This window comes from Parasteatoda tepidariorum, chromosome 7 (genome assembly GCF_982258835.1).
Source record: "Parasteatoda tepidariorum strain Cologne lab strain chromosome 7, Ptep-v5.0, whole genome shotgun sequence".
NCBI lineage: Eukaryota > Metazoa > Arthropoda > Arachnida > Araneae > Theridiidae > Parasteatoda > Parasteatoda tepidariorum.
In genome coordinates, this window is record NC_141761.1 from 40908633 (window position 1) to 40921366 (window position 12734).

The 12734-nt window shown below is 29.8% G+C and overlaps 1 protein-coding gene across 4 annotated transcripts in view; it reads right to left on the reverse strand.

The window, feature by feature from the left end:
• LOC107445518 (solute carrier family 15 member 1) overlaps window positions 1-12734 on the reverse strand; it is a 77040-nt gene that overhangs the window by 56989 nt on the left and 7317 nt on the right. For 2 of the 4 annotated variants that reach the window (XM_043045767.2, XM_043045769.3), the window contains 2 exons: window positions 11902-11946; window positions 4064-4101 (listed from right to left, as the gene is read on the reverse strand). In XM_043045767.2, the coding sequence (XP_042901701.1) occupies window positions 4064-4101; window positions 11902-11946 (83 nt within the window). The remainder of the gene's footprint in view (window positions 1-4063; window positions 4102-11901; window positions 11947-12734) is intronic. The other 2 variants (XM_043045768.3, XM_016059927.3) reach the window with 1 other exon arrangement.

Below are 12734 nucleotides of genomic sequence, written 5' to 3' on the forward strand. Positions count from 1 at the left end.
TACTATTTTAGAATATATTTTTCTACTTTCTAGAACCTATTTGACTCTGAACTTGTTATCTCGAAAGCTCGACTGGCTATCTCGAAATTTTCTTAGCGTCCCTTCAACTTTGAGATATCGAAACTATACTGTATATGAAAAATAAATGTAAGAAATATCCTGTTGTTGTTGTTTCTAATGCTACTTGCTACACGGGCAAGCCTGCTGGGTGAAACCGAGCAAATTTAAGGCAGAGTGTGCGTTTCTAGTTTTTTAGTGGCGCCATCTATGGCCAAGAATTCGACTTCTGCCACACCATACGTCGCACCCGTTTATAGGGCGGACACATTCATACATCCATTCATCCTAAGATCGTAATTTTGACCTGAATCAGAGAACGATCGATCTCCAATCCAGTACCCCCAGAGCTTTTGATTTGTTATGGGAACATGGAGGACTTTCGGGACTCGACAGATTTAACATGCATCAATCACTTTACTACTCGGGGAGTCTTCGGCCGGTGGGGTTCGAACCCACGAACTCTCGGCCATGGGCCCAGCGCTCTACCGACCAGGTTACCCCGGCCATAAGAAATATCCAACAGCTGATATTGAACAGTACAAAAGCTGTTTCAACTGGAAGATGAGATTTTATAATCTCATTTAACTTTTTGGACCAATTTAACTGTGTATTTGAAATATGTGACGGTAATGATTTAACTATTTCTTTTATGATAAAGTACTGAATAAATTCTGTTTTTTTTTTCTTAAGTAAATTATTTATTATATTTAAAAAAAATTTAAGCTGAAGTGGTATGCAAAAATTTTCAGGGCTTTTATGCAAATGATATTTAAAAGAAAAAATATTCAAACTGGAAACCACTAAAGTTGAAATATTTAAAACAAAAATTTTCAAATTAATTATTAATTTTTGCTAAATCGTTTAGTTTTTAGTGAAACTCAAATATTTTCTAGAATAGTTAAGGCTATAGATAAAAAAAAGTCTGTTCCGTTAGAAAGTTCAACATATCTATCTTAAAAGCCGCACGGATTGTCAACGGAAAAGAATATTTACACTGTTACTAAACATAGATAATATATTTTAAATACACTGTAAACAGGGACTTTAATCATATGTCAAAAATAAATATACAACATATTCCTCAGTCCCGCCTGCTTTTATAAAGGTAAATGAAATACACACAACCAAAATTGTAAAATTCTAAATATAGAAAAAAAAATTTGAAATAGCTTGTCAGTCAAAAATAGTTATTAATAAGTGTTACCCTCATTTTATCACATGAGACTATTATCAGATGCCTTTGATGATGCCCTGTTTTTTTTATAAGAACAAACAATGCAGTCTATTTTGTAATTATAACATTTTTCTATCTTTTATCTTATTTGTTACTTATTTTATTTATTTATATTTTGTTGGAAAAAAAAATTTCGTCTATTTTTTGTCTTTCTTCTATTCGATTTAATTTTATTTTATAGCAAAGGGATAAGCGATTAACACAAAAGCTAATTCCATGGAATAAAAATATTTATGAAAAATTTGAAGCCTTATCAATGAACAAATTCAGTAGCATAATTGTAAATACGATTCTAAATAGTGTTTTTAAGTAATTTTAACGAATGCTGCATTGCAAGTGATTATTTCTGAAAAATTTTTGTTTATCACTTGCACTCAAACTATCATACTAGATCTAACTTTTTTTTATGGATTTGCAAGAAATTTGCACAGTGCTTTTTGAATATGAAAAAATTCAATGCGTAAAAATTCTATTTTTGTTGGATTAATTGCACACAAAACAGGTTACTTCAAAACACTAATTTCCAACATGGAAAGTTAATCGAAGACAAAAAGAATTTTTCCCCCCTGATCTTCTGGGGGGAAAAATACCACTACAATGAAAACATGAACTGTTTCAACTGGGATTTGTTTTTATTTTCAAGTATTAAAAAATATAAAAAATTTTTTTACTATGATTTGAAACGATTTTAAATACAAGTGGTTTCTGAAAACTTTTCATCAGGTTTATAGATATTAAGCGAGGAAATAGCAACCTTCAAGTAAGAAGATGCCTAATAAAAAGTTAAAAATAAGTTATTTTAGCGCCTTATTTTACTCAAACATATAGTTATAATTTTTCAACAAATTAACAATTCAAAAATCAGTCTTTACACATTCAAAACGTTATTACATTTTCTAATAAAATTTTAGTGTTTTTGAATAAAATATACTTAATACCCCAAAATCGGAAATATATAATAAAAAATATTGGATTTAGCATATTGTTTTGTTTATAATTTTCTTTTGTGTGTTTTCTTCTGATTCTTTAAGTTACAGAAAATAAATAATTTTTCATCTGTCACCTAAACAAGTTGTTATCATTATTGTTATCACTATTTTTGGCGTATGTATTGAATAAATTACTCCATACATTCTTTTCGTTTATTCTACGATTAGATGGTGTATTAAAACATCGTGCTGCCATTAATGAGACTAAAAACTAAAGAAATGGCCATGAGAGAACATTTCCTCATACGATGATAAGCAATAATAATTAAAAAAAAGAAGAAGAAAACGAAACTATCATGTAAAAAACTAAGCGGGAAAAAAATTAGATAGTCTATTAACAGATTAATTATTTTACATACCGATTATTTTCTTATCTTCCATGTTGTTCATTAATAATTTTTTGTTTTTTACAAATCGATTGCGTTACAAAAACTTTACTCATTCGCATTAGTTGTAGAAAATTACTAATTCATAAACAGATTAATTTCAAAAGATTGCTTTTCATATTTTTCACAAATCACTTCTTGCGGCTGGAATTTAAAAAAATTTACAAATAAGTATCTATCTATATTTAGTGAAGTTGCAGTAAATATAAGTTCTATAAATATAAATGTAAATAAATTTAAAAATTAACCGTGGATGCAAATTTATTCATTTACAGCACAGAAACCATATCACATTTCTCCATCAACCAGATTAAAGTCATTTAATATTCACAGAAGATTTTTTTTTTAGATTATGAAACGAAGGTAATGCATGTAACTTTATTTAATTAACTATAAATCAATATGTATGTAATTTTAATACAAGTACTTATGTTAAAGACCATCATTAAAATGAAAATTTAATAATTAGCGCATTTATAAAAAAAAATTAACATAAAAAAAGTACGTTGTATTTAGGTTAAGTACAGTTTAAATATGTAAGAATTAAAGAATTCATTACTTTAACTTTAAGAATTGAGATATCAAGGCCGATTAAAATGTCTGTCACATTAAGATCGGTGAATCGACCGTTTTACATTGTTCTTTATTGACCTTGATTGCCTGGATTGAAAGATCGATTCTAACATTTTCAAATGAAGAAGGTATTCTAGCAGATTGTAGATCAATTTCGAAAGATTTCTCTGTCATAATTTGCGAAGTAATGGTTGAAATTGCGGAGTTAAAAAACTTAACTGCCCTGAATTCTATTTTGATTATTGTTCTTTGGTGGAAGAAAAAAATCTACGATTTGATACTATTCTTGACAGATCAAAATAACTCATTAATTTTTAACAAAAGTGGGTTAGATGAGTGAAAATTTTGAATCAGCAAAATAGTATTTCTGTTTTTTTCCCTTCTAAATCATGACAATTTAAAAAATTATTATAAAAAATTTTTTAATAAAGTTTTAAAAGTAGTAACAAGAATTTTAAATACTTACAGCAAAACATCAGATACTTTTTTTAAAAGGATAATTAAAAATTCCTTAAATTGCTTCAAAACTACATACAAATTTAAAACTTCTTTGTTAACTAACAAGTGTGTTTAATTTTTTGTGCTTCTTCCTAGATTTGTTTTATTCGTTTGCTGCAGTTTGTCATGTTATTAAACATTCTTAGTTGAAAAAAATATTTTAACATACGGAAATTTAAAAAGGAAAATTAGGATGGTACTGAAAATTTGAAATGATAAAGAAACTTTTCTAGAAAAAGTAAAAATATTTTATCTGAACATGGTTGGTTGGTTGCTTATAAAAATAGATTTTTTAAGAGCTAAAATTATTTTTTTAAACTTACAACATCGAGCTTCAAGTCTTTATCCAAAAGTTGAGTTTCTGGAAAAGAAAAGAGAAACCTTATTTAATAAGTATGGTATAGAAAATAATCTAAAAATTATAATAAACTTCAGTAATTCTATTTAGATTTTCATAAACTTTATTGTACTTTTTTTTGTTAGCATTTATTGTTCACAATATCATTAACCACACACCATTTATCCTTAGATTCCCTTTTCCCATCCTACAAAGGGAGTTTTAATACAAATTTTTAACACGTGCTAAATATCTTACTATAGCTTTAAAGTGAGACATTTTTTCAGTCTTGGTAATCTTGCATGCATATTGCACAAAATGTATAGAGATACTTAGTAAAACTATTTGTGCTAATTAATGTGGTACTGAATGGGGGATAGACAGCGCTATGCAAAGAGTGTAGCGAAGCGCCTCATTTTCGAGCACGAAAGGCCGTTGTGGTAGTTACATACACATAACTTGTACACTAGAGCTCCAAATATCCGGATCCGGTTAATGAAAAGTTCGGAAAATTGGACGACTTAAAAATGGCTATGATGATTTATTTAAGAAACTTCTCTTCGTACTTTTTCTCAGCTCAGAAATGATACTTATAGTAATATACAGGGTGTCCCGAAACGACCGCATAAACTCTGCACAGCTAGATTCCTCGTTGGAGGTACATGAAAACTGCCCGAAGAAGCGTTCCTGTACGATCCATAGTTTAGGAGAAAAATATGAAAAACAAAGTATGATGTCACTGCCGGTGCAAGAAAAAAACACTTTATTGAACATATCAACAGCAGTATACTATGCTCAATTTAAAGCAGATGTTAAAAGTGTCCACCGTGCATGTCGAGGCAGGCTTGAGCACGCCGTGGATATGTCCAATAAAGTGTTTTTTTTTCTGCACCGGCAGTGACGTCATACTTTGTTTTTCATATTTTTCTCCTAAACTATGGATCGTACAGGAACGCTTCTTTGGGCAGTTTTTATGTACTCCCAACGAGGAATCTAGCTGTGCAGAGTTTATGCGGTCGTTTCGGGACACCCTGTATATATATTTAAATGTTACTGATTACAGGTTTAAAAGTAAATTATTTTAAACTTTTTTGTAATTTTATTTTCTAAACAATTGGTACCAAATACTATTTTAAACGACAGATAGAAATGATGACATATATATCCGCGCGTCACATATTTACAAAAAAATTCATTGTGATAGAGAAAAGGAATTTATGATAGTCTACTTCATAGAGGACATTCTTCTTTCTATATACCCATAATCGTTTCAAGACGAATGGATTTACATGGAAAAACTTGTTTTGGATTGGGGGGGGGGGCAACGCAAGATTCTTAATCGATCCGATTAATTGGCCCAAACGGCACTCTACTGTATGTTCCTTGTTATTTAGTCGCTGCATCCCTATCTTCCTTCTCAGTGAGATTCGGTACATATAGAGTTGCTAGGTGATTATACACATCCGTTCATGTTGTTATGTTATGCAGTTATGTAATGTTGTTCATGTATTGTCATCCATATGGAAATTAATTTTCCAGCAGCTCACTTACAGGCCCCAATTGGCTGATTGGATGAGCATTTCCTTGACTTCTCAGGCATGAATTGGCCCCCTAGATACCCAGACTTAAATTTTATTGAGAACCTTTGAGATGTTTAGAAAAAAGGTGTGAAAAACATCACACAAAACCAGCGACCATAACTGAATTACGGACAATTTTAGCCAATGTCAGGTATGTGAAAGCTTTCCACAGGGGCGATAGCTGCCAATGTTTGGCAATGCGAATGCTCTTGCAAACTTGTTTAATGTCTCATGTTGGCAGCGACTATGAAGGTTCGTTATTAACTGTTATACCTAATTAAGTGGCAGTTTAGTATATTTAATTTATAAAACATCAATTTTAAAAACAATTTAGTCGATGCATGCCATATTATTTTTCCAGGGGCACACTTACAGGTCCCAATTGGTTGATTGGAGGAGCATTTCTGAGACTTCTCAGGCATGAATTGGCCCTCTAGAAACTCAGACTTAAATTTTATTGAGAACCTTTGAGAAGTTTAGGAAAAAAGTGTGAAAACACATCACGCAAAACCAGCGACCATAACTGAATTATGGACAGTTTAAGCCAATGTATGTGAAAGCTTTCCACAAGGACGATAGCTGCCAATGTTTGGCAAGGTGAATGCTCTTGCAAACTTGTTTAATGTCTCATGTTCGCAGCGACTATGAAAGTTCGTTATTAACTGTTATAACTAATTAAGTGGCAGTTTAGTATATTTAATTTATAAAACATAAATTTTTTAATTAATTTTAAAAACAATTTATACATTTTTTAAAAACTTTTTTATTTACACATATTACAAAAACGTATTAAATATCATATCTTTCAAACAAAGTACATCACTATATACAGCAAAATCAACCGTCGTCAGATGATTTTGCTACAAGAAATGCACCTGATCAGCTAAATTACATTGTGTTTAAAATCTAATTTGTCTTAAAAACAAGAGGACAGATATGTTACTTCATATAAAAGCATATCTCATTTGTTTTAAACGGTTCATGGGTAGTGGTAACAGCGCGAAAATTCACTTTGTTATAGAACAAAATAAATGAGAAAGAAAATAATGGTTTAATACTTACAGAATGAAAACCTTTAACTTGCATTATAAACAAATTTTCAAAATTTTGATTTTTTTTTTTTAAATTTATTATTATTAATTTTAAATGACTAAAATGATTTTGTTTTTTTAGAAGACAGAATAAGATTTTGACGACACTATCACCATCATGCCGTTGGTCACGAAATTGTGGGGGCCACAATCTCCATGACTTTCTTGACGTACAATGGACTGTTGCGAGAATGCTTTACTAAGATCTGTATAATTTTGAAAGTTCTCCTCGGACCTGATAACAAACTACAAGACTCTAAAAAAGGACATTAACTTCTGTTCAATCGACATAAATTTCAATTGTTGTAATCTGTTTTTTAATTTAGATTTGATGCCTCAAGATTTAAAAGATAAACTGTGAGGGAACTTACAAGTTACACAGAATCGAATAATAATATAAAGAATAAATATTCTCCTAATGATGACGTAGGAAATATTTAGCAACTTTAAGCAATTCACCAAAAAAAAAAAAATCTAGTTTTTAATTTAATACGGTGACCACTCGTCCACAAATCTTGAGAACAATTCTCGAATTTCAATAGTTGTCCTCAAAAACCTTCAAATTCCTTGAACCTTCAAATGTTCTCAAATCTTACCATATGTCCTCAAATATTCACAAATTTTCTTAAAACAACTCATCTTATTTTTTTTATACATATATGCATTGAAATATCAAAAGCACCATGCTGAAACTGATGAAAACTCCACACTCGTCTGAAAAATAATTTCAGCAAAAAATAAACGAATTTTAGTAATTACGTACTCATTTATTTTACACGCGTTAAGCAAATGCGTTATGTCAAAACAACTTAGTAATGAAATCATCTGATATTTATAAATTTTAAAAAAAGTTACCGTGTCGGGGACCAGTTCATTAATGGGTTTGAATGTGAATATAAATTACTATTTTTTTCAGAAATATATAGATGTCCTCGAATTGAAAAAAATTTGAGAACGCTCCGCTGATTTGTCCTCAAATCATTGGTTTAAAAATCTGGCCACCTTTTTAAGACAGATAGCTCAATATACAACAGAATCAAGTTCAGTTTTGAGTAGCATGGATATCGATTCAGTTGTCGAGTTTTTAATAAATCGAATTGAGTGATGACGACTTCTAAATTGAGCCACTGATTCAAATCGGTTGATCGGATCAATAAATTCATTCGATTGGATATCTATTCCTTAATTTGAATCGCTAACTAAGGAGTCCAATAACGATTGCTAGGTTGTTTAAAAATAATCACACTTCCGCAACTCTTATTTGAATTAAGACATTTGACTCAAATTATTTTAACAAATTACTTTTTTACACATCTCCCTTATTATTGGCCTGATTATGAGAAATAAAATATTATCTAATAGGAATGTCTATGTATTATATAATATTAAACAGTTTGCAGTTCAAGCACATATTTTTCATGATGTGTATAGCTTATCATATGGGATTCCCCCCGCCCCTATCTTTAGAACAATCCATCAACACGACAAACGATATTTTTAATCAGAATGAATTATCATTATTTTTTATGAAGCGTAAAAATGACGAAATAGTTTCAAGAATCATGACTATTGGCGTTTGAAAACAAAGGATAATATACAATCACAATATCTTTAAAAACAATTGAGTGCAACAATGGAATTTTTTCACAGAAATATAAAATAATTGTTTCAATAAATTACTTTTTCTATTGGTCTTCATTTTCACTTTTGTAAATTAATAATTCGTTGTAAGAAAAATAAAAGACATAAACTGGCACATTATAAGGATTTGAAATAAACATTAAAATAAAAGAAAGAAAAACGAGTCAAATCTGACTAATTATTATCGATACCAATGCGAATTAAGGTAGGGTTAAAAATGGAACAATTAAAAACCTGTTCATTATACTCAACAAAAAGCAAAGGCCTTTCATTTTCATACGAGAAATACATTGGTTTTTGATGATTTGAATATCTTCTTTGCTCTTATTGAATACGATAATTTTGCTTTATTTGCTTAAATATTTTTTAAATTCCTACTACTTATACTTGCAGGGAAAAAATGTTATTTGCGTAAAAATTCCACAACAAGCCAAAAAAAAATCTAATATTTTCAACTTATATATTTATATAGGTTGTAAAAATTGAAAGTAAAATGCATAATTGTTTTCTTCAGAGAGTGACATTCTTTAAGAGGTTGACCATATGTACAACCCCAAAAAATTCAGCTACGGAGTTGAATTCACTCTGTTCTCCTCACTGAAATAGCTAGGTTTGTACTTGTACAGTGTGCAAAAAAATAAATAAATAAAAACTTTTATAACTTTTGATCGGATGATCGGATTTTCACGCTCTAGAAACTCAATCTTAGTGGTTCAAGAGGGGTGATCTCAAATATGCTAATTAATTAGTGCAGATGGTATTTTAAGTTACGAAATCAGACACAAAAACGTACCTACTCTGAATTAATGTACCGTTTTTTTTCGACGTATTCAAATTTTTGACCTCTAAAATATCGAAATCGAGGAAATATGGTCCCAATAGTATGGCCAGGAAAGCGATCCTAAGTTTGGACTAATTTTGCTTTTCGCCAGATATTGAGAACTTTTTGAGAGAATTGAAAAATTTTTGCACACAATCATAAAACTCGTTTATCAAAAGATAATGCCATGCAAGAAATTACGTTTAATAAATATTTACTTCATTTAATAATAGTCGAAAAATTATTGAATTGTGTGTAATTTATGTATGTATGTAATTTTTGACATCGTTTTAAAGAATATAAGTGTGATGCCATAATAGGCATTAAATATTTCTTAGCATTTTTACCGCGACAGCGATAAACTGCCACCCCCTTGAACCATTAAGTCCTAGAACGTGAAGATCCGATCATTAGATAGAAAGTTATTCCGCATAGTCCCTTTTTTTGCGTACTGTAAAACAATTACATCTACTTTATATGAAAATTCGATTTTGTTCTGCAGCGTTTATATATAGATATACAGATTAATATATGGGAAGTAGGTCAGAATAAAAATATAAAAAAAATTGCACTCGATATTTAGTTCAAAGAATTATCAACTATTAAAAATGTATTAAAAAATATCCAGCGTTTTCCTCGGTAGCCCAAAAATAAAATAATTGTTGTTTAACTCATTTCACCAATTCTTTTTCAAAAAATGCCATGACAAAATTATAATTATACAATAAAATTCACATTTTTATACTTAAATAATGGAGGTGTTACTTTTTAAAATAACAGTATTCATAATCTGAGCTTAAAAACATATAAAATGAGTATTATTAAGCGCATTTTAAGCAAATAAATAAATAAAATAAAATAAAAAGAAAGAAAGAAAGAAATTTAAAAATAAGTTTTAAAAAAATACATAATGCATTTTTGGATGAGTTGATGAATATTCTAAAGCGTCTGAAACTTTTACTGTAAGTTGCAAATCAAGCAGAAAATGTAATATGAGACTGAAAAATTACAAATATATACGTATTTATAAATTTTACGATAATTGACTAAACTATTTTGTTAGCGTAGTAAAGATATAAGTTGGCTGTTTTTCCTGAAATTACGTAGAAAAACACAATAACGAGTAAATTATACGCTTAACATTATTTATGACAACACAACCGGTGTGTATACACAGCAAGGTGCACGTTAAATCTGTCGTGGCTGAAAGTATTGCCGTTGGTTGTGGTGCGGAAGTTTTGAGAAAGGGGCATCGGCTCAGGCGATGTCTATACCGTTTGACCAGGGTCAAAATTACGTGAAATTAACATTAATAGTTAGCACTAAACATGTAGCACTTGAAATTAACGTTAAACATTAATAGTTAGCAAACATTCAGCATGTGAAATTAACATTAATAGTTAGATTTGAAGTCAAGCCCACAGGAACCATTAAGACTCACACTTAGTACATATAAACATCCGATTATTAGAACGAAAGTTATTCAGGGTGATATCTTTTTTTTCCATCTTTTCTTATTGCGTACTGTGCACCACAATGTTCTTAAATATTCCCCAGTGCTCCGAGAAAAAGTATTACACGTTAAAAATAAAAAAAATTAAAAAATAAAAAAATCATGAAAAATATTATTTGTGCTTTTGGTGTGTAATTTTAAAAAAAAATCGAGAATCAATTGTTTATCACCGTTTACGTGATAAACAGATGATACTGGAATTGAATTGATACTTGATTGATATTTTATAGTAAATTGATGAAATTTTGTAGTTCAGTTTATCAAACACAGTATATTTAATGACATAAAATTTAAAGCTCTTCGTCGAACTTCCGATGGTCTTCTCAGTGTAATTAACATAGAGACTTATTTTTACTAAAAAGCATTCCTCGCACATAAGTTTGTTACGTCGTCAGCATTTCGCTCCAAAATTACTTTAAAAAAAATAATATATATATATATAAAAAAAAAACGCTACTAAATTTTGAACAACAGTAAAAAAAAAAAAAGAAAAAAAAAAGGAATTCATGGAAAATTCTGCTTCACAATGAGAAATAAAGAGAACTGCAAAGGAATTATGAGGCTAGAAAGCGGAGCCTCTTATATAGTTATTACAAAATTAATCCATGAAGACAAGTCTGTTCCAATGCTTGGTCCTGAATTTAATTTGCCTTTTCAGCTGGTTTCGAAAGTACAATAATACTGTTTTGGAAAATTAAGAGTGGCACTTCTGTATAAACGCAGGTCAAAATATAAAACGTTTCTCAAGTATACTTACATATGCATAATAACTTTTAACGGAAAAAAGTCATTAATCAAAAATTTTTGAGAACAATAAAGCTTCTTTCTTTTCTTTTCACATATTTGAAATAAAATAAAAAAGAACTTTGTAAACACTATACCAACTGATGACTTAGGCATAAAATATAATTAATCTTTTTATTATTAATATGGATTTCTCTTGTTATGATTCAAACACAGACAGGAGGAGTGTTTTCCATGTCGAAAATACATATTTCAAATCACATTCTTGTGTTAGTGGTTAAAGATGATGTTCTAATCAAATAAGATAAATATTTACAACAAAAACTATTCCACTATATATATTGTCGATTTTGTAAAATCAGTTTCACATTCTAAACTGCAGCATGCGATGCAGGAAAAGGCATGCGATACCAAAAACATATTAAATAAACCCACCTTCGTCGGAAAAACCATAAACGTCTCCTTCAAAATCATCTTCACCTGATTAAGAATGCGTTAGATTAATTGACAGTAGCATAAAAAGACAAAAGAAAATTAGTTTTTGAACATATTCTAACACTTGTTCTGAAAGGAGAAGTGAAAGCATGTAAAATTTAAAGTTTATTGATTTTCAAAATCAAACAACCAGTATTTTCGCTAGTTCTGCTAATCCACGTACTCAGTGTTAGAAATCCTAAATGCCTATAAGTTACTAACCAGGATAAGTGATCATCTAGAGACAATATATTAATCCATCACCTCTGTTCTCAATCATTTCCATTTGAAATATATTTAGCACTAGTGATCAAACAAATGTACCTCTATGATTTTTAACTCTGATATATGTAGTATAAGTAGATCCATGTGTGTGTGACAGTGAAATTTTTTTTTCTAAGAGGGTATTAAAAGATTTAACGATTGTTGGTAAGGGAGTATAACTAATGATACAAATACCATTAGTTTACAATCGCAAGGCAATTACATTAGTACAATCGAAAGTGTTATTTAAATGTCTCTCACTTTATAATTGGCAAATCAGTTTAATAGGATATTCGCTTAAGATGACTTAGACTTGCTAAGCACGCACTTCATGCAATAACATGTTTATCATATTTCCTTTCGTATTATGAATATATAGGTTCTATAAGAAGTCGAATTCTTGGCCATAGATGACGCCACTGGAAAACAAGAACAATCGCCCCCCCCCTCTGCCTAAACAGGTTACAACAACAACATAGGTTCTATAAGTTTTTATTCATTCATAACAGGCTAGGTTTTTTTAAACGCAT